Genomic DNA, 25,222 nt, shown 5'->3' on the forward strand with positions numbered 1-25,222 from the left:
GATAAAAAGAAGCATTGAATAGCTGCTAATTCACTGAGCATTGATCTATCCTGTGCACTGAATGAGTCAGGGATCCCATGGAAAAAATACCATGTTTTCAAGTAATTAAAGACTGTAGCATAATGAACACACACAAGGGGGCACAATTAAGGTTTCATGGAAAACCTTAATTCTGGCATTTCCTAGTCTTGGAGTGCTTGACTTGGCCACCTTAACATAGTTGCTGTCTGTAATTAATCTATACTGTTTCTATCTTTTTCTCAAAAAGAAAAGGAGGACTTGTGGCACCTTAGAGACTAGCCAATTTATTTGAGCATGAGCTTTCGTGAGCTAGAGCTCACTTCATCATCTTTTTCTGGCATTCTATGGTGCAATCACATTGGTAACTGACTCGAAGGTTGCACTTATTACAGTGAAACATTTTACGATACAATAACATACAAATTGTGACTAAACTGCTTTAGTAATGATGATAAACTGGCATTTCCTCAGTCCATTTTGCCTCAGGCACTGCCTCTTCTCCTTTGTGGGTACTAGTCTCATACCCTCTGTCTGTGTTAGAGAATTGAACCATTGCTCATTGAACAGGAGGGCTGTTCTAGTGTAAACACCAGTGCTGCATTGTATCCACACTCTTTCTGTTTGCACCCTGCCCACTTTTGTGCCCTGCCACACTGTTGCACCTAAATTAATGTCCATTCAGTTTCTCTCGGACTTCATCACTTTTTTCCACTGGTACATTTCACAGCACAGTTTACAGTGACTGGACCTGACCATCCAATCACCACCTCCGTAGGTGGGGAGGCCGTCCTGCCCTGCCACCTCTCCCCCAGGATGAGCGCTGAGAACATGGAGGTGCGATGGTTCCGGTTCCAATATCATTCAGTTGTCCACCTGTATCAGGAGGGACAGGATAAGTATGAAGAGCAGATGCTGGAATATCACGGGAGGACAGAGCTGCTGAAAGATGGCATCACTAATGGGAGTGTTTCCCTGAGAATATACCAGGTCCAGCTCTCTGATCATGGGCAGTATACATGCTTTTTTCAATACAGTATATTTTATGAAGAAGCCATATTGGAACTGATGGTATCAGGTCAGTTATAGTGTTTTATTGTTTTTATTTGCCAGCAGTATAATAAATGGAGTAATTGCTCATTGTGATTTACCCCTTGATCGCTCTCATTCACACATGAATATCCAGAATTCTCTTTTAGCTTCCAATTATTGCACAGCAGGGTCAATCCCTGAGGAAAAATGGAAGAATTTTGCTTATGTGCTCTGTACTTGGGGCAGTTTCTAAATTTTATTTTAAACATAGTATAGAGTTCAAATATTTCTCTGACAATAAACAAACCCACTGTGATAATTTGAGGACTCTGTCTGTATAGTTTATGAATTCTGTTTGATATTGTGAAGTTGTTTTTATGAAAATTGCTGTATCATAGAATGTCTCTATGTCTACGTGTATCCACCATTACTGACCAAGTCGTAGCACATACACCAGACTATTTACAACGAGGAGTAGTTAGCTTTAACTACTTTTTAACTCTGACCTGTCAATAAGTATGCTAAGGATGTTAGCTGGAACTGGGAAGAAGCCACTTCCTTCTGCTGGTCTGAAGGGGGACTGGAGTTTAGTGAGTTGAAAATTACGAGAAACAGAACAAAGGAACCAGGTGTTAGTGATGGGACATAGAAACTAGAGACAATCAGTAGGACAGGAACAAGAAACTTTGGGAAAGAGAGAGGAAGAATGCAGACCAGCCAAGACCAGAGAAGACTGTCTGAGAGAGGGAGGTTCGCTGGCTGAGAAGACAAGCCATCTGCTGCAGCAAAATCTGACCCAGCCCAGAGAATGCTCTGGAGTGGTAAGGAAATTGTGAGAGGGAAATACATGTAGGTCTATTATTTTTCTATAGATCCGTGTTTTCAAGAAAAGAGCAATGGTGTTAGAATCCTGTGCAAAGTCTCTGTGTGTTACCCTACCACATAATATGTGGACCCAGAATGCCCACACAGCTGGAGTTCTGGGACAACAAGGGAGTATTTAAGCTGTGGGGCTGCCTATGGGAACAGCACTGGTCCCAGCAGGGGCTGGGCAGTTGGACCATGAGGTCTCACTTCTTGAGGGGTGTAAGATGGAGGATCTGCACCCCCAGAGTGGTCTGAGAGACCTCAGGCCTTGTCTGTGCCTGGACTCTGCTCAGACTCTAGAGGTTTAAAACACACGTGATTCAATGGTTGGATCCCCTCACAGCAGTCTGGTGAGTGGCCAAGAGGGGGTGCTTGACAAAGCTGTGACACCCCCTCACTCTCTTCCCTTGGGTTCTGCTTATATCAGGTGTCTGTCATTTGCTTATTTAAACATAGAACACTTCATCTGAAACCTTTCCAGCAGGTTTTTTTTCTTTCCCTCACATATTATGGGCCAAACCTCGAGAAGGGCTGATCACTGATGACTCCCACTGAAACTGCAGTTACTCAGTGCCTCTCTGGATCTGGATCTGTGTCTATTAACTGATTTTTTTCGTCATACAATTGGATCAATTTCTTTTGGAATTGCCTTGTTATTTTCATAGTCCCATACCCCTCTGGAATAGAGCCAGTTGGGAATTTTTTGACCAAGCTTTTCTTTCATCAAAAATTGCTGATTTGTTGAAACTGAAACTTTCCGTGGGAAAGGGTTGGTTTCAACTGAGTTTTTTACTCAAAAATTTTGAAAAAAAGTTTCAAAATTGTCAAAACGTTTTTGTTTTGATATTTATAACATGAGAAAATCCATTTTCCAGTTTAAAATCAACTGTTTGTTTTAAAATGTAAGCTAATTGTAGTAAATAAGTAAAAGTTGTCAAAATTGAAATGAAATGTTTCAACTAACTTGACTCAAAATGCTTTGGGGATTTTTGATTCATGAAAGTTTTTGGAGACTTTGATTTTTTGTCTCAGTTTTCTAGGAGAAATTTTTTGTATATATCTTGAAAGTTTTCACAGGGCAGGAAAACTGCTTCCTGCCCAGCTCTGTTCAGGAACTAAGTTCAGGAAGAACATTCTCATAGTATCTCAGGATGCTGTCAGAGTATCTCAGTATCTTTATCTACAGATAACTCGAAGCTCAATATAAATGACAAATTGAATTGTGAAATAATCATTTTTAGATAAAGCAATAAAGTGACCTGTCACCTGAAGAAATATATGAAAATAGTCAGAATGAATTTACTCTCAGTCTTAGTCTCTATAATATTAATCTCCCCATAAAAGAAGAAACCCAGTCCAGATGAAACCAATAGAAGGAAACTGCAATGTAAGGCATAAGATATAAATTAGGAGAGGAAGAATAAAAAGCCAAAGCCAAAAACAAATATCAAGAAATTGTTTCAATGTTTATCAGGGGTTGGTAGTCTGCCAGAGAGTTGGTGGGTAAGGTGTACCAATACAGAAGAAAGGGAGCAATCAAAGAGGATAAGGATGTTACAGAGAAGCTAAATGTTTTCTTTGCGCTAGTCGTCAGCACAGAGGAGATATCTGCTCATCTCAGCTAATAAAGATGAGGCATTGTCAGAGAGTGATGTATCAAAAGAGGAAAAGCTGGAACAAACTAATGAATTAAATAGCAAGGGTGCGTGCACTAGTGAGATTCTGATATCTAGCTGAGTAAAGTATTGCAGGCCATAGTGAAGGGAACAGCCCCCCCAGCACTCAGTGACACACACCTGCAGTGAGTTTTCCACATAGCTCACTCTGACAGTGGGTGCTGGGGACAGAGAAAAGAGTTAATTTGCTACTTCTCGTGAAGGGTATGCTTCTGTCTGCTTTGCTGAAAGTGTAGAATTAACACAGGTTCATTCCATTCTCCTCTAGCTATGGGCTCGGACCCCCACATCTCTGTTGATGGTCACCAGGATGGAGGAATCCTGGTTGTGTGTCAATCAGCAGGGTGGCACCCAGAACCTGAGGTTCAGTGGAAAGATCACCATGGGAAGCTGCTATCACCTGCCTCTGAAAAAATATCCAAGGAGACCAATGGCCTATTTCAAACTCAGATTTCTATTGTTATAACAGAAGATTCCAACCAGAATTTGTCCTGTTCTGTCAGGAACCCGCTCGTCAACCAAGAGAAAATATCAACAGTTTTCATAGCAGGTCAGTGCCCATCCACACTGCACTGGGGTCTGACAAGACATTACAGATGTTAGTGGGGAGTATATAGTATTGTGCGATTATTACTGACCCCCTGTTTATAGCTTTTCTCTGGGTAACACAAGACACCCTCTCTTACACTCTTACCTTGGTTTCTTTCTTGCATTACATCCAGAAGACTACACTAATCTAACAGCAGCGCCAAGGGCCCCGTCAGGATGCAGGCAGGAGTCAGGACAAACTCCCACTGGCTTAAATGAAATCTCTACCTGAGTAAGGAGTGAAGGATCAGGCCTGAGTGTCATATTTTGGTGGAGTGGCAGCATGTTTGAAGTTGTGGCAGAGTTTTATTGTGACAGCACTGTTAAACCTTTATTTTTAAGAAATGTAGTAAAAATGGTTAAAAAAAAATACCACAACCAAACCCAGCCCTATTGTTATGGGTTGGACATAAGATTGGCACTCACATGTTCCCGGAATACCAGACATTCCGGTACTTCTGCGAATGGTGTGACGCCGCCCCCATTGGTGTGATCCTGATCCCGCTGGTGAGGTGGTGCATGTGAGGTCAAGCTGAATGGTGGGCCGCTATCTTTAAACTTGCACCACCCTGCCCCCACCAGTGTGACCTTGTACACACTGTGTGTGTGAGGTCATGCTGCACCAGGGTGGGAGGTGCCATTTTTGAAAGCCAGAAATGGTAGAGCAGCATGCCCCATCTAATACCAGACAAAACCACATCTGGTTGTGTCCCAGTGCAGGACAGGGGACAAAGGTCTCAAACGGAGGACCAGTCGGTTTAATACCGGATGAGCAGCCTCCCTAGTTGGCCATAACCACTGCCCTTCATTTAAGACAGGGGTAAGAAGCCATTAAGCCCTTTTGTGGAACCAGAACGCTGAAAAAACTAACAGCCTCCACCCCAAATATAGGCATATGCTACTACCCAAAACAAAGGCCTGTGTCACGCAGATGTGGGTGGAGGGGTTTGGCTGGGTATTATTTTGGTAGAGGGGTGTGTGTGAGAGAGAAGCAGTGAGTACACAGCACAGAGGCGGACACAGGGAAGGAGCATAACAAGCACTGGGAGTGTGGGCCTGAGAAAAGCATAGCAAGAGAGTTCTGGGCTGAGTGCTGGCTGAAAGGGGCTTGGAGCTGTGAGCAAAACAATGGTTTGATTCCTTCTGCTTTGCAGAAGATCTGACCCTACGTATGTGGTTTGGTTATTTTGTTGATGACCAGCTCACCACAGTGCCCTCCCAGATCCAGAAACAGACTCCAGCATTCCTGAACTCCAGTTTTCTACTGCAGTCTAGTGAATAGCTGTGTAACTCAAGGGAAAGTGTGTGTCAGGCCTGTCTCTGGTAACTAGCTTAGTAGGAAGCTAGCCATAGCTCAAGTAGTAGAAGTTAGCGCTGAAGCTCTATAGGGTCTGGGTTCAAACCTTTCTGCTCCTGCTGCAAGAAGTTTACAGTTGCATATAACAGAGTTTCTTTTTTAAAAATACTAGTTGATTTAATTCACACAATGAAAAAACATCGTTTAAAAAAGCTGTTTGATCTCAGTGGGAGGTGGAAGTGGCAGCCTTATGGAGTGCTGGAATCGGAGTGTATTATTGACAGCCATGTCAAGAATGTGAAGGCTGCTAGGAATGAAGGAATGTTTTTTCCTTCACTTCTGATTTCTAGGCTGTTCGGGTTGTGGTGGGTGGGTTGTGCCTTGGTACCACCTTAATGGTCACTAAGGAAATTTTTTGTTTTTGTTAATTAAATTAATAGTTAGCCATTAGTGTAATAAAATAACAACAACACTTTGCATGTTTACGGCACTATTCATCTGAGAATCTCAGATTGCTGCATTCTGGTATTTGCTGAAAAGGCTCTGGTGTTGCCCATTGTTTCATAATCACATAATAAAGAACCCCGTCCTGGTGCCCAGGCTCCCCACACAGAAATAAGGACCCTAGGGGGTTGTTACTTGGACTTTCCTCACTCAAATTTTGTTGCAATTAAAATCTTGCAACAAGATATTGTACATATACATTTTCTTGGGAGTTTAGTTAAATTTTGAATTGACAACGGGAAAATGGTTCTAAACCAATGAATGTATAAGAGTGCAGGGAAGGTGGGAGGAGGAGGAGAGATAAAAGCAAAGCTTGGGAAGCAAGTTTCCCTGGAGATTAATTAAATAGGGCCTACAGTTTGGGACTCACAGTGCAGTCTGCTGCAGAGATTCCCATTTCATGGAGGTCTCTGATACAAAATCATGGAGCAGGTCCTCAAGGAATCCATTTTGAAGCACTTGGAGGAGAGGAAGGTGATCAGGAAAAGTCAACACGGATTCACCAAGGGCAAGTCATGCCTGACCAACCTGATTGCCTTCTATGATGAGATAACTGGCTCTGTGGTTATGGGGAAAGCGGTGGATGTGATATACCTTGACTTTAGCAAAGTTCCCAGATGACACTAAGCTGGGGGGAAAGGAAGATACACTGGAGGGTAGGGATAGGGTCCAGAGTGACCTAGACAAATTGGAGGATTGGGCCAAAAGAAATCTGATGAGGTTCAAGAAGGACAAGTGCAGATCCTGCACTTAGGAAGAAAGAATCCCATGCACCGCTACAGGCTGGGGACCGACTGGCTAAGCAGTGGTTCTGCAGAAAAGGACTGGGGATTACAGTGGACAAGAAGCTGGATACAAGTCAGCAGTGTGCCCTTGTTGCCAAGAAGGCCAAAGGCATATTGGGCTGTATTAGTAGGAGCATTGCCATCAGATCGAGGGAAGTGATTATTCCCCTCTATTCGGCACTGGTGAGGCCATACCTGGAGTACTGTGTCCAGTTTTGGTTCCCCCACTACAGAAGGGATGTGGACAAATTGGAGAGAGTCCAGCAGAGGGCAACGAAAATGATTAGGGGGCTGGGGCACATGACTTATGAGGAGAGGCTGAGGGAACTGGGGTTATTTAGTCTGCAGAAGAGAAAAGTGAGGGGGGATTTGATAGCAGCCTTTAATTACCTGAAGGAGGGTTCCAAAGAGGATGGAGCTAGGCTGTTCTCAGTGGTGGGAAATAACAGAACAAGGAGCAATGGTCTCAAGTTGCAGTGGGGGAGGTCTAGGTTGTATATTAGGAAACACTGTTTCACTAGGAGGGTGGTGAAGCACTGGAATGGGTTACCTAAGGAGGTGGTGGAATCTCCATCCTTAGAGGTTTTTAAGGCCTGGCTTGACAAAGCCCTGGCTAGGATGATTTAGTTGGTGTTGGTCCTGCTTTGAGCAGGGGGTTGGACTAGATGACCTCCTGAGGTCTCTTCCAACCCTAATATTCTATGATTCACTGACCCAGTCCAGCAGTGCTTGGCTGCTGAGATTTATCAAGGTCTCATGGCACTGAGGCTACAGAGCAGATATTTATTTACTGTTAAATTTAGTGATACTTCAGGGACTGAGATAAGGGGAACAGGAATCCAAATGAGGTCTCGTTTAACATAGATGAGCACTGAGAATAGGGTAGCAGAAAAGATGACAAAGGCCAAATGTTCAGCCAAAACTCAGGGCTTGTCTACACCTGAAACGTTGCAGCAGCACAGGTGCAGCTGCCCTGCTGTTGCACGTCAGTGTAGACGCTCATTACAGCAATGGGGAGAAGGGTTCTCCTGTTGTTGCAGTGAACACACCTCCTGAAGAGGCAGTAGCTGGGCTGAGAGAAGAATTCCACCATCGATTTAGCGCTGCCAGCACCGAGGGTTTGCTTGGCTGAACTACATTGGTCAGGGGCATGGATTTGTCACAGCCCAGAAAGACATAGCTGGGTCGACCTGACTTTCTAGTGTAGAGCAGGCCTGTGCTTCACGTTTGTGCCTAGGCTTTGCAGGTGACAATATTTGTATTCACAGAGTTACAGGCTCGTGGTGTCAGAGCACACTGTTAGACCGGAAAACATTAACTGTGACATTCCTGGGTGCAAAGGCATTTTCACCTTAATGTTACGTTCCTACCTAATTTACAGTTAACAAAGGCTGGGATTTTCAAAAGAGGGTTAAACTCCCAAATCCGTCTGACAGTCTAGCCACCGAGGCAACTGGACTCTGAGATAAATGGTCACTCACGCCAAAAACCACAAAATATTCAAGTTACACCCAGTCCCAAGAGACCAGTCTCTCACCCAGATCAATTTGAATCCCAGATCTCACTCTAAAGACTGCGCTGGCAGCCAGTTCTATAGTAAACCTACTAAAGGTTTATCAGCTCAGAAAAAGGAACGAGAGTTATTGAGAAGTTAAAGCAGGTAAAAATACAAGTACAGGTGAATCACAGTCTATAATTTCAAAAGGTAGCAGAGATGTAGTAATCTGTCAATTTCCAAAAACTCTTTCAGGGCTACCCAGAATAACTCAGGGGATCACCACCTCCTTGTTCAGTTATTCTGCCCTCTTAGAATCCAAACTGTCCAGAGATGAAGAATTTTTCCTTGTGTTCATACTTATAACTTCTTCTCACAGGAGCCAAGCTCACAACAACACTTCCCATGCAGGTCCCTTTTTCATGGGGTGGGGAAGGAATGCACTTAACAAAGTCTTTGATCCCTGATCTCACACAATGGCTCATTTGCAGATAATGAACAGGAGGACTTTTTCTTTTTTTGATGAGTTACATAGTCACAGAGGTTTACAATGCCAATGCTTGCTATCACTTCATACCATGGGGTATAGTTGAGTGAGAACAATGCATGCAGCATCCTACAAGCATTTTGGAAAACACTAAACACATCCCTATCAACTGAACCTCTATTATTTATTTTGATGATGCTAACACATAGATAAGCAAGACTGGTTTTCAGCTGCGCATGTATAAGTGTTCAGTGAGTCCTGGGGACTTGGCATGAGCAGGCATCTCATCTGCCAGCATCACAGAGGGATTAATATTTAACAAGCTGGGCTCCCTGTTTGTTCCCTGTAAGTATTTCACTGGTCTGTTGTAGGAAGGGGGGTCTGCCTCTCTCCCGCTCAGACCAAGCCCAAGGATTCAGAGACCATGCTGGTTTCACTAGTTCCTATGTTACCCTTTCAAAAACGTGACCATGTATTTTCTGCCCATGTAAGGCCCAATGACACTGCAACTACGGCCATGTCAGGGTGTCTCTGGCTGCACTGCGACACAGGTCAGATCTGCAATGCAGCTGGGACCTTCGCCATATTCCACAAGCAGGTTAAGGCTTGGACTTCCACTGGTTTAGAAGCAAAGCATGGAGGGCCATAGCTCACCATGAAATCCATAGGTAGCCCCCGATGACTATTCCAGTCAGACACACTCTTTGCTCATAATATGACCGCATTTAGTCAGGGTTTGCAGACTAATGACTGTCACAGATTTACAGGATCTGTACTAAGTAACTCATTGCAAAATACTGCAGGTGCATTCCGTATCCCACCAGCCGCCAGCGACTGTCATGGATTTACACAATTTGTTCTGTGCCCCAGCCTTTAAGCAGGGAGGGGCCCTTGAGAGTGCCAGACCCCCAAGGGGTCAGATTTTGCCACAAGAATAGGCAACACAGGCTCCACTGAGCCTCCAGGCTCCAGCACTCCTGCTTCTCACAGTGAGGTCTGCCCAGCAAGCCCCTGTGAGGTAGACGCTCTTTCCGAGACTTTTACTCCCTTCAGGGGCCAACAGACTTCAGCGAGTAAGAATCTGCAGTGATACCAGGCAGCCTTTGCCTTTTAATAGTCAACTGGAATACAGAATCAGGAAGCCCTTAGGTTAGCATAGAGAGGCCAAGGTTAAAACACAGCCCATACCAGCCCCAGGGCTCCCTTGTCAGGGGCCGTCTCCAGCACAGTCAGTCTCTTGGCAATCTAATGAGCACAGATGGCCCTCATACAAGCTGTGTGTTTGACTGTGCTTCCTGATGGGTTGCAGGAGTCAGCAGACTGATGCTTAAGCTTTGTAGCAGCAGTCAGCAATCCAGTATCTACACAGTGCATTTTGTACCTGTCTGTAACCACTTCTGTTCCAGTCCCCAGCTACTTCCTGGCTCTGACCCCCTCCACTGTACCTTCTGACTGTGATGCTGATTAACCTTGGGGCTTAGGCTTCTCACTCCCAGCTCTGACTCTTGGCTTTGATCCCAAGCCCACCCCATCTGGATCTAGCTCTAACTGGTATGCGGAACTCTTGCTCCAACCATTAGGCCAGACCACCCATGACCTGGTTGCTGACATCCTATGAGACAGGCAGCTGTAGGAACCATCTTGGTGTCCTTTCTTTGTCTCTGATCCTTTGTCTTAGTCCCAGGTGAGAGCCCTGTGTTTCTGTGAGCCCAGTTCTTACCACTGCCTCCTGTCACCTCTGCCCATCATTGGCCTGCTGCAGAGCCGTGCTGAGCTCACATGTTCACCCAGTCCTTCAGGCGTCTCCTGTCTCTCTCAGGGCTTCCATTGATATGGGCTGGTCCCAGCCAGTCCTGAGCGACCCATTCAGATCACCCCAGACAAACATCTCATGACTCCTGCTTTGCTCCAGGGGCAGCATTTTAACCCTTCTGCACCCACTGGGTAGCAATACCAAGGTGATAGGTAGAAAATCATAAAAACATTACAGACAGTTTCCACATTGTCACAATGCCGCTTTCTTTTGCAGAGCTGTTTTTCCCAAGGGCCAATCCCTGGATGGTGGCTCTGGGTGTGATCCTAGCTCTCCTGGCTCTTCTGATTGCCCTGGCCAGTTACTGCTTCTGGAGGCAACACAGAATGAAAGGTAAAGTTAGAAACGGACAGAATGTGGAGAGAATGAGGGAGATTTTCTGTTTTGGGTTTTTTTCTTCCTTTTAAAGAGAGGGGTTGACACAGGGACTGGACGTCAATGTTCTGAAGAGAGATTTGGACACTGAGAGATGGAACGAGGCTGAGGGAGAACAAATCATTCAACCTGAAGAAAATATCAAGTGCATTCACCCCTATAGCTCTCACTAAACAATCCAGTCCTGGCATTGTTGTTCACTAGTCAGCGGGGATCCATATTGTCTCAGTTGGAAACAAAAATGTGACGTTAAATGAACGGCACATGGAACTTCCACTGAATGGCAGCAGATTTGGGGGCCTTGCAGCAGGTCATTTCCCTATTGGTAGAGAATTCAGTGACAAGTAGGGAGGGTATCTCCTAGTATAATTTATTATCAGAATGTACACAGGTCCTCTTTGTCTGGAACAGATGTGGCCAAAACTGCCAGCAGGCAATTGCCCTTTGCACAGAAATCTCAGAAATCTCTGCCCTTCTACCAAGGAGCAGCTTCCTTGATTGCTCCCGCCTAGTCACTAAAGCCCAGATACACAAAGGGACATAGGTACCTAAACTCCTGATTTAGGCACCCAAGTCTCCGTTTTAGGCACTGCTGCAATCCACAAAACCCTTTCTCGTCTGCCAGTTAACCTTGTAGGTGCTTAAACTCACTCAATGCCTACATCTTTTGCAGTAAAAAGTTCCCTGGGCACCTGTGTTTCTGCCTCTGGGCATGTGCACGGCTGCTTTAGTCTAGGCACCCAGATGCCTATCTAGGGTTATTTCTGGGTTTTTCTGGACATTTGCCTCTTTTTTGATCTTCCACCCTCCATCCGGGCAGATTTTTCAAATAAGAGGCAATTTCTGAGATTTTTGCGGTACACACGTTGTAGCTCAGAAAGAGCCGTCTCACACCCCGATTGGTCCCTTCCCTGCAGCCACAGCTGGATCCCACCCATCCAGGCCCCAGCACCCAGCCCTGGGGACGGGGAGAGGCCTGCACAGAGGCGCTGACTGTTGGGCTGGTGCTGCGTCCCAGGCCTGCGCCAGCTACCGTGCCACCATGACAGAGAGCAACACTGCCCCCCACTTCGAGTGTGAGATCCCAGTACACACATACCCTCCAACACCCCAAATACCCCCTCCCAGTACCCACGCTCCTCCAGCACCCCCTCCATACCCTCTCCAACTCCGTTCCCCCCCACCACCCCATTCTCCCCACAGCAGAGTCCTCTTTTGGGGAACCTGAAATACAGTAGCCTGTCTTACCTACAGAGCCTGATCTGACAGGTGTTCTCAGAGCACTCCTACCAGATCAAGACCCATACAAAATCTGGCCAAAGGAGGACCTGGTCGTGCCATCTCCCTTATAACCTTCAGCCCAGTGGTTAGAGAGCTCACTTGGGAGACTCGGATTTAATTTTCCCTTACCCCTGATAGTGACAGATTTTGGATAGGGGTCTCCCACCGCTCAGAAGAGTGCCCTAACCACTGAGCTGTGAGCTCCCACCTCCATCTCTCCTGATGAGGTTGGTCCACTATGTATAACCACCTCATCATTGGGACCGAGAGAGAGAGACGCCATAGCCTGGTGGTGAGGGTTGCCACCTGGGATGTGAGAGACCCAGGGAGCCAGCCCCCAGCTCCAGAGACTCTTTAATTATTTCTGTGCAGTAGCACAGCTTCCTCAGGAGAGTCTGAGGGAGCCCCACATCAGAATATCCCAGGGCTCAGTGGTTGGTTACAGCACTTTCCTGAGAGGGAGAGACCCCCGCTGTCAAATCCTTTGTCCCCTGCAGGCAGAGGGGAAATTGAACCTGGGTCTCCCACATCCCAAATGAGGGCCCTAACCACTGGGCTAGAAGTCAGAAGGGAGGTGACAGCTCCTCCTCTGGCCATTTTGCATGGAGTTAGGCAGGCACTTAACTTGTTCTCATAAGCACCTGACTTGGAACCCGTTTTCCAGCTGAGAATCACTAGCAGGGTTAGGCAGCTCCCTGCAGCCTGGACTTCGGTGCTGAACTCTGAAAGGGGGTGGAGCTTAGCAAACACCCCTCTGGTCAGCATCTCCCATTGGCCAACTTAGGTGGCTCCCTGCCTAGAATGCTGGCTTTTGTGAATCCCATTCTAAGGCATCTCTCGATTCTCCCCCGATTCATTGTATAGGTATAGGGAGCCTGGGTGACTAACACAGGCTCTGTGGAGCACAGTGTCGCCACTCCTAGATTCTCTCGTGAACTAGCCCCTGGCAGTTAGGTTCTGAAATACCTTTGTGGATCTGTCTCTAACTGCTTTAGACATCTTGTTTCCCTTCTGCCCAGACCCCAGAGCATTCTGCTTGGGAGAACCCAAGATCAAATCTCCTGCATTGCAATAACACCTCTGCCACTGCCATGGGGTGAGCTGGGGCTCATCTCCACCCAGATCTGTGGTTTCTTTGAAGCAGGGGACTGCGGAGTCCCCAGGTGCAGCCTTCAGTATGGCCAACCTCAAATACTCAAAGACCATGAGTCAGGCCCCCGAAATCATGAGATTGACTTAAAAATAATAATTTGGGATTCATTTTATTTGCCTTCTGGTTTTGGAGCCTTTAGCTGTCATGTTTTCAATCTTTTCTCCCCACCCTCCCTGTGATAAAATCAGGAGGGTGGCAACACTGATGCCCCGATCAAGGGTCCTCTCTACCAGGAACGGACATGGCCAAAGCTGCACACAGGCAATTGCTCTTTGTGCAGAAACCTCAGCTCAGAGACCACCACCCTGGTACCAAGGAACAGCTCCCTTGATTGCTCTCTCTTGGCCGCTAAGGCCTGGATCACAAAGGTATTTAGGTGTCTAATCTCCAGACATAGGCACCTAAACCCCTGTGAGGAGGGACACTTGACCAGGATCAGATGACTTCAGGGATGGGGTGGACTTAGGCCCTCCCAAAACTGGAGGCTCACCTTCTCCATCGAGCAGACAGACCACAAGACCTCATTTCAGAATGGACAAGTGTCAGGTGACTCTGTGAACTGTGCCAGTTATATTGCCTATGCCCACAGCTCCATGGAGGAGCCTCCAGCTAGTATCCCTGGCAGGTCACATGACCAGGATGGAATATAGGCTGGCGGCCAGGTGCAGGAAAAGACCTGGTCTGGATCTATCCACAGCAACCTGGCAGGAGGCTTGGCAACATAGCCAGAGAGGGGCTTAGCCAGAAGAGGCCCTGGGGAGAGCGGAGAAGCAGCCAACCCGGGAGAGGCTTCAGAGAAGCCTAGAAAGCCACAGGCTGTATAGGAAGCGGCCCAGAGAAAAGCAATTCAAGGTTACTGAGCACAGTGAACAGTCCCTGCGTACCTGGGGGTCCCTGGGCTGGAACCCAGGACCTCCCACTATGCCACCTGAAGGAGATGGACATAAACCCCAACGGTGAGGGGATGAGGACTGACTGAGCCCTGGACAAGGGACTGCAGAGTTGGAGAGATGGGCGAGGGATGAGCTGTCTAGGGTCTGGAAGGATTATTGAGCCCAGGGAAGGGCTGTGACCCAGTAGCAGGGGGGAGAAGCAGATTGTTTAGCTGTTTTGCTCATTGGAGTTTTTGTTGTTCCAGGAAAGGGAAGGGCCCTGATAGAGCTTTGGCCAGAGAGCTAAACCCAGAATTACTTGACTATAAATTATCCCTCCAGCAGCTGCAAACTGCAGGCCCACTGGGGAGCCTCTGTCTGACAGGGGAAACTGAGGAATGGCAGCACCTCCATGCTGGGGAGAGGTATCCTGCTATTGTACACACTTTGAAGTTAAACCAGTGAAGCCTTGTGTGTACACCTGGCCTAAGACAAAGAGACCTTCTCTCAACCCCTCTCACACCAGCCAGATCTGAGAGGAGTGTGACTGAGGCCCAGGCAGCAGGAGTGACTTCTGGGGGCAGACCTTTAAGTGGCCACTGGAAGGGATACGTCGCCCTGTCTCCACTATTATCTGCTACCATGACTCAGTCCCAGGCAGAGGGGACTCTGAGTGCAAAGGCCCCTGGACAGATCTGTCTGTTGTCTGTCTGCCCCTCTCACCCTAATGTGATTGTGCTGTAGTTAACAGTAGTGATGTGTCCATAAACATGATGGTGAAATCTCACCTCTTGCCCTTTTCTCCCCCTAGAGATGCTGCGATCTGACCTGGCGAGACAGAAAGGTCAGTGTCTGGGCCAATGCGGCTTGTTAAAGATTTTATGTAGCTATTTGCAAACAATGAAGAGATGAGCAAGTACCAAGATTCTCTGTAGATGGGTCATTTGCAGTTACACCAAAGGGAGGTTATGACTGACATCTTGAGATCATCACAGAAACGTGATTCCCTCAGGCATCTCTGCTGTACTAATTAACCCAGCATTTATCAATTGGCGGGTCACGACCCTCTGGAGTGGGGTCACGAAAGGCTATCGAGTTGGGAGTGGGTGGGTTGTGAGATGTTGAAAATATTATAACTGTTGCAAAGCAAAGAAAATAAAATGTCTAGAATAACTTTGGGGCTGCTAAAACCTTCAGAGTTTGGAAGGTCACATACAATAATTGTAGTGGTTGTGATGGGTTATCCAGGCTTATCTTTGTTATTGATATATGTTTTACTCTGACTTTTAGAGTAAATAAAAGGGGGTTGCGAAAATTTTTGACTTTCATTGAGGAATGAACAACCTGAAATGGCTGAGACACACTGAATTAACCCCATCACTGCTGTGACGACCTGCAGGGTCTGCTCTGTGGCTGGCTTATTTCCTGATTGAGAGTTGAATGGGTAATTTCAGCTAAGGCTGCTGCAACGTAGCTGTGAGTGCTGCAGCAGGACTAGTGCAGAAGTAACATTTAGAATATAAACCACGAGCCCAGTGTCCCATGTAACCCTTTCACTGCTGTGCCAGGGTCATTACTTGACTCTGGGTTGAGACCAGTGTGTGATTGGCTCCCTCTCTCAGCAGGGGGCACTCCAAAATCTCATTGGGGATTCCCCATTAAACTCCCTTGAGCTGTGTCTACACACAAACTTTTACCAGATTAACTGAATCAGTTGAAAAGCACCTTGGGTAAAGTTGGTGTAAACAAGGCAGGGCCTTGTGAGGTGGTGAGCTCAATGCACAGAACATCGTGTTGCCCTGATTGCCCAGTACACTGTGCCATTGCTCACTGTGATGTGATCATGTCCAGTGGCCTTTGCTAGTGGCCATGCTCAGCGGGCAGAGTTGGGGCTGCACTGAGAGTTTACTCTCTGGCTCCTTGTGTCGCTTTCATTCAAATCTCAGCCTAACATGGTTCTGGATTTGAGGTTGGGTCCAGTCAATCTGCTCAGCTCACAGCCCCACTGACCAGGCCTCCTACTCTGGTCTGCCCCTGAGCCCCTCTATGTGATCTCGTAGAATGGGTGCCTACGGGATGTGGCTGTGCAGTGCTTAAGAGCTGCTGAGGCCCCTATATGGCTTGTGCTTTGGGATTGCTGTGGATCCCCTGTCTTCTGACAGGTCAGTGGCCATGTAAGGAAGGGACCCTCAGTGCCCACAGGTTGCATTCTTTCACTGCTGCTTTCCATGAAAAATAGAGATTTTTGTATTATAAATATATCACTGCATCCCAGGTGTTTGGGGCAGGGGAGCTGGAGGTTTGGGCAGCTGGGCAGGTGTGAGAGATGATTTTGTGTCTTTACTGCAGTTAGCCAGGCTCTTACTTAAGTGATGCCTCCAACTCCCCCACTCCCATCCACGCACAACCCTCTGAGTTTAGTGGGGCTTTCAGTCCAGGGGAGCTGGCCCATCTGGGGCTAAGGGTTAGAGCCTGGGTAACACTTTCCCTTGGGCTGGTAACCTGCCCATTCTTCAGTGAGGACACAGGCTAAATCACTCAATGCTGACAGTCCTCAGGTGCCATCCCATGATTCCCCCGGGTGTGCCAGAAGCTCAGACAAGTTCTCTCATAATTCACTGGGAAAGAATCAGCGTGGCTCAGCTCACTCAGCATGGAGAGCTATGGGATATGTTTCCAGCAGTCCTAGGGACTCACACGGGGTTCGCAGCACCAGTGCGGACACAGTAATGGGGTAGGGCTTTGCAGTGGGGCTGCTCTCACCCAGGTTAGGTTAGCCCAGGGGCTCAGACCCGGGTGCTGACCATGTGGGCTAACTCTGCAGTGAAGACCTACTCTGGGTGGCATTTCAGACTGAGGAGGGGATACATCTGCCCCCTTTGGCCACAGGCAGAGGTGACATTAAATTTGGGAGGGAAAGGCCTTGATTTCATTATTCTAAACCCAGCAGCCTTCACGGCAAGTAACTGCCTCAGTGCACTCTACCCCAATTTCTGTCACTACATCAAACAGTACTGAGTGGTTCTGATCAAATTATCAGCCATGAAATAGAGATGAATGCTGTCACTTTAAGGCTTTAGAATCTACAACCTGAGATGAAGGGGGCAGTTCAGATCTCTCAGATCACTGGTTTCAGGTTCTCTGCAGACTCAGGCAGAAATTGCTGTTTTGTTACAGCTGGTTCTCTTTGGAAGTATTTCTTTTTATTAGGGATTTTTTTATTAGTGTTTATTGGTTAAACCCAAAAATCAGAAGCACCAGTTATGGAGCACAACTGTGTGGCAATTTTTAAAAAATGGAAATAATGTTGCTAAGCAAATGACTGCATAATCACATTACACAAGGGCCTGACAGTAATGCAGTCAATGGGAACATCTGTAAGCCTGTGTATGTGTAGATAATAGTAGAAAATATGCCTGTAAATGTGCAATATGTTAAATCAAATCCCCTTCTTTATGATTTATTTGTAGAAGAACATCGTGAAGAAAAAGGTAATGTTTCTTCGTTTATGTTAGCGAAGAGGGAATATAACTTATACTTCCTAAGCAGCTATTGACGTCTCTTATCAAATGGAACACAGTTGCTTTATACTGCATGCAAAGTAGAGCTCCACCATAACCCCTTCCGGTCTACACTTACTAGCTATGTCTATTTCAGTGGCTGGGGCACTGGTAACCTGGGGATTTGCTTCCTAGTCATTGACAGAAGGGAGCAGATGAATGTATTATTTTGTCATTCACTATATAGTTAGTGATGAGGAAATTTAAGTTATAATAATATTTCTAGCTTCCCCATCAGGGACATTCCCCATCCGGAAGGTGGTGGCCAGGGAGAAATTGGCTGCACAAAGGTTGGGGCTGGGGTTAGACATATAATTGTAAATTTCTAAACTTTCAGACATTTAAGTTGTGATTTATTTTTATAACATTTCATGGTAGATTTTCACAAATGCATTAACTTAGAGTTGACATTTGGGACAAAAGCTTGTGCTCAAATAAATTGGTTAGTCTCTAAGGTGCCACAAGTCCTCCTTTTCTTTTTACCTAGGTACTGTAATAAGAACGAGGAGTACTTGTGGCACCTTAGAGACGAACCAATTTATTTGGGCATAAACTTTCATGGGATAAAACCTACTTCATCGGATGCATGAAATGGGTTTCAGCCCACGAAAGCTTATGCCCAAATAAATTGGTTCGTCTCTAAGGTGCCACAAGGACTCCTTTTCTTTTTGCTGATACAGACTAACACGGCTGTTACTCTGAAACCTAGGTACTGTAATGTGATTTTGTGTAGTAACTCTTGACCTGTACATTCAGTAAACAGAATCTTTGCCAGATTTGCCATAGCAGATCAGACCAGGGAAGAAGCTACTGTGGAATCCTGTCTCCCACAGCACCAGTTGCTTCAGAGAAAGGTTCCAGAAACCCCAATCATGGAACACCCTGCCCAGAGGGGACGTTTCTTCCTAGCTCTAGGCAGTTCAGGGTCAGCTTATGCCCTGAAATGGGAGGTTTTACATCCCCAATAATTTTGCAGTTCTATCTAACATACGGTGACTGTCCTCACTCTCCCTGGATATGTATAATGCTACTCAGGTCTTGGTCTGAGTGATACCTGATGGTGAAGATTCACTGTGTATTTCTTGGAGAAGTATTTCAATGAAATTGAAAGGCAGCAACTTATAAAACTGTTGAGAGAGGGTGACTAGGACCATCCGATAATCGATTTACCATCTCCATGCTGTTCATTAGTATGTGCACCTCTGCCATGTCCTCTGCTGTCTCCTCTCTGAACAGTCCTAATAATAACATCTCTCCCCACACTGAAATCTTTCCATATTATAATTAACACCTTCTCCCTTTTTTGAACCCCTCCCCTCAATTTCTGCTCTAGCCTGTTGGAGATAGTGACCAGCAGAGGCACCGACTTTCTAATGTGCGTGGGGGATGCTCAATCCCCTGGTTCTGCCCCAGACCCCACTCTCCACTCCACCCCTTTCCCCAAGGCCCCGCCCCACCTCTTTCCACCCCGTTCCACCCCCTCCCCTGAGTGCACCCAGCCCTTGCTCCTCCAGCTCCCCCCTCAGTGCCTCCTGCATGCCACAGAACAGCTGATCCGCAGCAGGCAGGAGGCGCTGGGAGGGAGGAGGAGGCACTGATCAGCTGGTGGGAGGCACTGGGGTGCAGGAGAGTTGGCTGCCAATGGGTGCTCAGCACCCACCATTTTTTTCCCATGGGTGCTCCAGCCCTGGAGCACCCATGGAGTTGGTGCTATGTGTTCATCTACGTGCTTTTGGATTCTATTTTTAATTATAATTTCAACCAATTTACCAGGATCTGAACTTAAGTTTACTGGGCTGTAATTCTCCTTATCTCTCTTGCACTTTTTAAAAAATATAGGTGCAACATTTCCTACCCTCTTTTCCTCTGGATCAGTAGCTGATTTTAATTAGATGCATATTTTTGCTAGCAGCTCAGCAGTTTCACTCTTAACATTCCTTCAGCACTGCTTGTTTAGGGCTGTGTAAGTGTCTGGAACTGTTGTGAATGCCTAGGTGCATCTTTTGTCTAAAGAATTAAACTTTTTTTAGGTTTCTGACTCCCATCCCTTTTTATAAGCATGGTTTCAGGTCTATTTATGTATTGTTTTCTAGGGAAACTCTTCACTGAATTGGGGCTTGGTAAGTTCCATTTCCTCCCCCTCCCCCCCTACACACACACCCTTAATATAATCCTTGTTATATACTGTGTCCTATTCGGCATGTCTGTGTTCAGGGGAGTTCTCATCTCTCTGTGTATTTTTTTTCAGGGTTGAGAAGAGCCCAGCTATATGCAGGTACTGTACATAAAACCGACACTTTATTCACATCAGCATCCCACCTGCCCCTGAGAGCTCTCTCCTCATTTCCCCAGCGCACCCGCACTTTCATATCAAAAGCAAGAGGCTGGAAACAGCAATATCATTGGGGGTGGGTGGAAAGGGGCAGGCAACACCCCAGGTTTATTGCAGAGCAGGGACGTGGCCCCTTTGTGATTAGTGATGAAATGCTGCCCCCATGCACACACATTGCAGTACAACTTGCCCAGGGGTACCTGCACTCCGGGGCATCCTACCGCATAGAGCTGGTGGGAGGGACACCAAGGGCAGTTACACAAGCACCGCTGGGGGTCCTGTTAGGGTCGTCAGCTCTGAGGTGCAAAAAAACCCAGGACATCTGCCTGCTCCACATCCACCACCTGTCCCCTCACTCCAGGCACTGACGCCCCATCCCCTGGCACTGTGTTGCTATCCCACCCCTGGGAGAGGGCACTAGCCCCCATAGGCTCCTGTTCCTGGGGCTGAGCCGGGAACCAACCTCGCCAAGCAGGACATGGTGCCAGATCTACTCCACTCCCCCCCCATCCCAGCATGACCCCCACATCCAGTACCTGTGAGGTGTAAATGGGCCGTACCGGCCCCGAGCTCCCCATATCACTCGCTGCTCCCAAGCTGCCCCATCCCCACGGCTCCCAGGCACTCTGGACCCAGAGCTCCCTCTGTGCAGGCACCACTACCCCGCGGCTTCCCGGCTACAGCCACCAACACACCCGGGGACAGACTCACAGATTTCCCAGGGCGATGACCTGACCAAAGGGACAATCCTGGTAAACCTGGATAGGTGGCAACCCTAGGTCCTGTCCACACAGCACAGTCTGAGCTGGGTGCAGGCAGCCAGACACATGCCAACCCAGGTCCCTGGCAGGGACACTGAGCTACCATGATCACTCACTGTGTTAACTCCCCCATGTGCCGCACACCACGCTTAGAGCCCCCTGGGCCCAGCCCCAGAACAGCTGTAACCTAGACTCATAGCAATGCAGGGCAGGAAGGGACCTCGAGAGGTCGCCTAGTTCAGCCCCACCATGCTGGGGCAGGGCCTAGACCATCCAGCCTTTTCTTACAAACCCCCAGTGACGGGGATCCCACAACCTCCCTTGGAGCCAGGTCCAGAGCTTTACTGCCCTGAGAGTTAGAAAGTGTTTCCTCATCTCCAGCCTCAGTCTCCCTTGCTGAAGATTGCACCCATTGCTCCTTGGACAGGCCCTCGCCCTGCCCGCTGGGGCACTGGGGGGTATCACCAAGTGTGAGCATCGCTGTTATCATACTGCGAGGGGAAGGGGAGCCAGCTGACTCAAGGGGACAGTGAATCCCCAATCACTGATTCCAGCCCAGGCTGAGAGTCTGGTTCCCAGCAGACAGGACCTCCCATCGTAACTCACATTAACGGCAGCCTCACCGGCCATCTCCGCAGGGAGGCCAAGACCTGAATGGGCCGCAGGGATGGTTCCTCCCCAGGGAGAGACTCCAGCCGATGTCAGGGCTGAGCCATGTTGGCAGGACAATGTGGGGCTCACATGACTGTTATGACATCCTCATACCCTCGATACACAGAGCTCCAGCATCTGGGGTGTAAAACCCCACTCATACCCCCAGCATGAAACTCATTGACACTGCCCCAAGGCCCTGTGTTTCCTCACCAGAAGAAGGGGTGACAGGGGGCCATGGCCCCATCACTTTTAAAAGTGGAAGGGTTTGGCCTCCCACTTTTTACCAGTCATAAGGGTTAGGGTTAAGATAGAAGCAACCAGGGGGGTGGGGTCTTGGGGGGAAGAGGCAGCGTGAGGAGAAGGGGCAGTGTGAGGGCGGGGGTGTGGGGAGAAGGGGTGGTGCGGGGACAGGAGCTTGGGGAGAAAGGGTGGAGTGGGGTTGGGGCCTTGGGGGGAAGGTGTGGCCTGGGTGGGCAGGGCCACGGTTCAGGCACCGGTGGCCCCTCTACCTTTAGGGAGTTTCTGTCACTCCTGGGGAGAGTACCATCCCAGATCCTGATCCCAGGGGCCAGAGGTGCCAACTTCCTAGTGTGCCAGGCGGTGCTTGACCCCCGCACTGCCCCAGGCCCCACCCCCACTCCACCCCTTCCTCCAAGGTCCCACCCCCACCCTGCTTCTTTCCACCCTGCTCCACCCCCACCCCACCTCTTCCCACCCTGGTCCACCCCCTCGCCCAAGCACGCCCTGCCCTTGCTCCTCCCCCTCACCCCAGTGCCTCCTGCAGGCCACTGAACAGCTGATCACGGCGGGAGGGCGGGGGAGGCTCTGATCATCAGGGCTGCTGGTGGGCGGAGGTGCTGGGGGGAGGGGGGAGCTGATGGGCAGGCCTACCGGTGGGTGCTCAGCACCCACCATTTTTTCCCAAAGTGTCTTCAGTGGCTGGGTGTGAAAGTTCCCAGCGTGTCTGACCCAGGGCCAGTTAATGAGAGCGAGGGGGGTGGCTGGCGCAGTCGTTAGATGGAGACACTTGAGCCCCTGGGGCTCTGGGATGGTCTCTGGGACCATTATCCGCTCTGGGAGACGCCCAGGTGTATCTGCAGAGGATCTGTGCCGCTGGCAGAGTCCACGGGACAAATCACTCCGGGCAAAGAGTTGAGGCTGGAGCCGAGTCTCCATTTTCAGCCTGATTTGTGGGGGTGAGATTGGGCCCAGGGGGATTTTTTCTACCCAGGGCAAATTAAATAGCAGCTCTGGAGTGTTTCATAGCTGATGTCCTGAGTCTGGCCTGGCCGTACCTCTGTGTTTTTGGGGATGCTGAGAGTCACTCACCACAAGTCACTGGGAATTGGGCTCCAAAGTTGCTCAGACAGTGGAGCTGGGTGAAATTTGGGTGCAAATAGTTTTTTTGCTGAAAAATTATATTTCGGGTTGACTGACACTATTTGCCGATTCATGACGAGTTTCCTGACGAGTTTCAATGGACAGGAAAAGCTGCCACCGCTTCCCTTCCAGCCTGTAGCTCTGTGGCCGGGCCCTCAGCGGGGAGCCCCCGGTTCCATCCCCCCATGGGATGTGGGGCAGGAATTGGAATGGGGGTCTCCCCCCCATCAAGTGAGGGCTGGAACCGCTGGGCTCCGGGTGTCTGACGTGGGGCTCCCTCAATCTCTCCTGCTGAAGACGCCCCCCTGTGTCTAAACACTGCCACGGCTGCCAGAGCGTGGGAGTGAGAATGACCCTGCAGCCCGGTGGGTCGGGTCCCCACCCAGGAGCCCAGAGTCCAGCTGCCCTGCTCCCGTGACCCTGTAATTATTGATCCATAACCCCAGGGAGGGGAGGGGTTACGGCCTCTGGCACAGCAGTGTCTCAGGCATGTGTGTGCCCCTGTGCAAACCCCAGTGCAGACGCACCGCGCGGGTGTGAACTGGGACTGGCCCCCGGTGCAGTTGCTCCCAGATGGAGGGAGCAAGATCCTGTCTGAGGATCGGAAATATGTGAGACGCAGAGACACACGCCAGGATCTGCCAAACAGTCTGGGGAGATTTGATTATCTGATTATTGCGTCTTTGTCCTGTGTGTAGGGACGGCACCAACCTGCTCTTAGTAACAAACCAACCACACATGGCCCCAGACCAAGAGAGATTCCTTGGGGCCTGCCCCACATCATCCCTCTACACCCATGGCACCTGCCCCTCCCTTACCCTTCACTCATCCCTGTGCTCACCTGGTCCCTGCCTTTATCCTGCCCCCCTCCACCTCACGTCACCCCACCCCCTCCTTTCAACCCCTTTCTGCTCTCCTTGGCCCCTGCCCCCGTCCCCCAACTTTGTCTCCCTGGCACGTGCCCCTGCCCTCCACCCACCTGTGGCCCTCAAGAATTCCCTCCCTTTGTCCCCCTGCCCTCCTGGCACCTACCCCTCTCCCCAAACACCCTCTGCACCCTGGAGCCCACCCATCACTTCACCCCCTTCTACCGCCTGCAGACCTCCCGACAGCTATTCTGGGCCCTGGGCAGAACAGTCAATAAACCTCCCTACACCCACAAGCTGTGCCCACGTGGACACCGTCCGCCTGACATTAGGGCAGTGCTATGCCTGCGCTGGCTGGTGCCCAGCTAGCTGCCGGCTGCGCTGCTGGCCGCGCTCTTCTGGCATGGCCAAGACTTCCACATGCCCCCCTGGTAGGGTTGCCAACTGTCTAATCACGCAAATGCAAATACCTTTGCCCCACCTCTTTCCTGAGGCCATGCCCCTGTTCCACCCCTTCTCCAAGGCCCGGCCCCCACTCTCTCCATCCCCCTTCCCTCCGTCACTCGCTCTCCCCCACCGTCACTCACTTTCACCAGGCTGGGGCAAGGGGTTGAGGTGCTGGGGGCGGTGTGGGGTGCAGACTCTGGGAGGGAGTTTGGGTGTGGGAGGGGGTGCGGGGTTGGACTCTGGGAGGGAGTTTGGATGCGGGACAGGTACGGGCTCTGGGAGGGAGTTTGGGTGCAGGAGGGGGTGCAGGCTCTGGGAGGGGGTTCAGGGTGCGGGCTTTAGGCTAGGGCAGGGGGTTGGGGTGTAGGAGGGGGTCAGGGGGTCGGTGCTTACCTTGGGGGGCTTCCAAAAGTGGCCGGCACACCCCTCTGGCAGTGGCTTCTAGGTGGGGAGGCTGCTGTGACAGGTTTGGTCACAGAGACCCCCTTGGGACTGTCACCTGATGTGTTGAAACTACCTCTGAGCCTGAGTTTTCCCTGTCAGCTTGGGACTCCAGAACCCTGTCTTGCTGAGCCAGACACACAAACCTGCTGAACCACATCCCCAAAGCTGCAGGCTTTAACTGAAAACCACTCAATAAGTACTCCTGTGTCCAGCACCCAGATGCCCAGCTCCCAGTGGGATCCAAACCCCAAATAAATACGTTTTACTCTTTATAAAGCTTATACAGGGTAAACTCATAAATTGTCTGCCCTCTATATCACTGATAGAGAGATATGCACAGCTGTTTGCTCCACCAGGTATTAATCACTTACTCTGGGTTCATTAATAAATGAAAGTGATTTTATTAAGTATAAAAAGTAGGATTTAAGTGGTTTCAAGTAATAACAGACAGAACAAAGTAAGTTACCAAGCAAAATAAAACAAAACACGCAAGTCTAAGCCTAATACATTTAAGAAACTGAATACATGTAAATCT

At 48.9% G+C, this 25,222-nt stretch overlaps 1 protein-coding gene across 2 annotated transcripts in view; it reads left to right on the forward strand.

The window, feature by feature from the left end:
* LOC140904643 (butyrophilin subfamily 1 member A1-like) overlaps window positions 1-25,222 on the forward strand; it is a 46,418-nt gene that overhangs the window by 15,808 nt on the left and 5,388 nt on the right. Inside the window, exons 3-9 of one of the 2 annotated variants that reach the window (XM_073327074.1) lie at window positions 749-1,096; window positions 3,862-4,143; window positions 10,779-10,895; window positions 15,055-15,087; window positions 17,714-17,734; window positions 19,897-19,923; window positions 20,052-20,078. In XM_073327074.1, coding sequence (XP_073183175.1) covers window positions 749-1,096; window positions 3,862-4,143; window positions 10,779-10,895; window positions 15,055-15,087; window positions 17,714-17,734; window positions 19,897-19,923; window positions 20,052-20,078 — 855 coding nt within the window. The remainder of the gene's footprint in view (window positions 1-748; window positions 1,097-3,861; window positions 4,144-10,778; window positions 10,896-15,054; window positions 15,088-17,713; window positions 17,735-19,896; window positions 19,924-20,051; window positions 20,079-25,222) is intronic. The other variant, XM_073327075.1, reaches the window with a different exon arrangement.

The sequence above is a fragment of the Lepidochelys kempii genome, unplaced genomic scaffold (assembly GCF_965140265.1).
Source record: "Lepidochelys kempii isolate rLepKem1 unplaced genomic scaffold, rLepKem1.hap2 scaffold_54, whole genome shotgun sequence".
Lineage (NCBI taxonomy): Eukaryota > Metazoa > Chordata > Testudines > Cheloniidae > Lepidochelys > Lepidochelys kempii.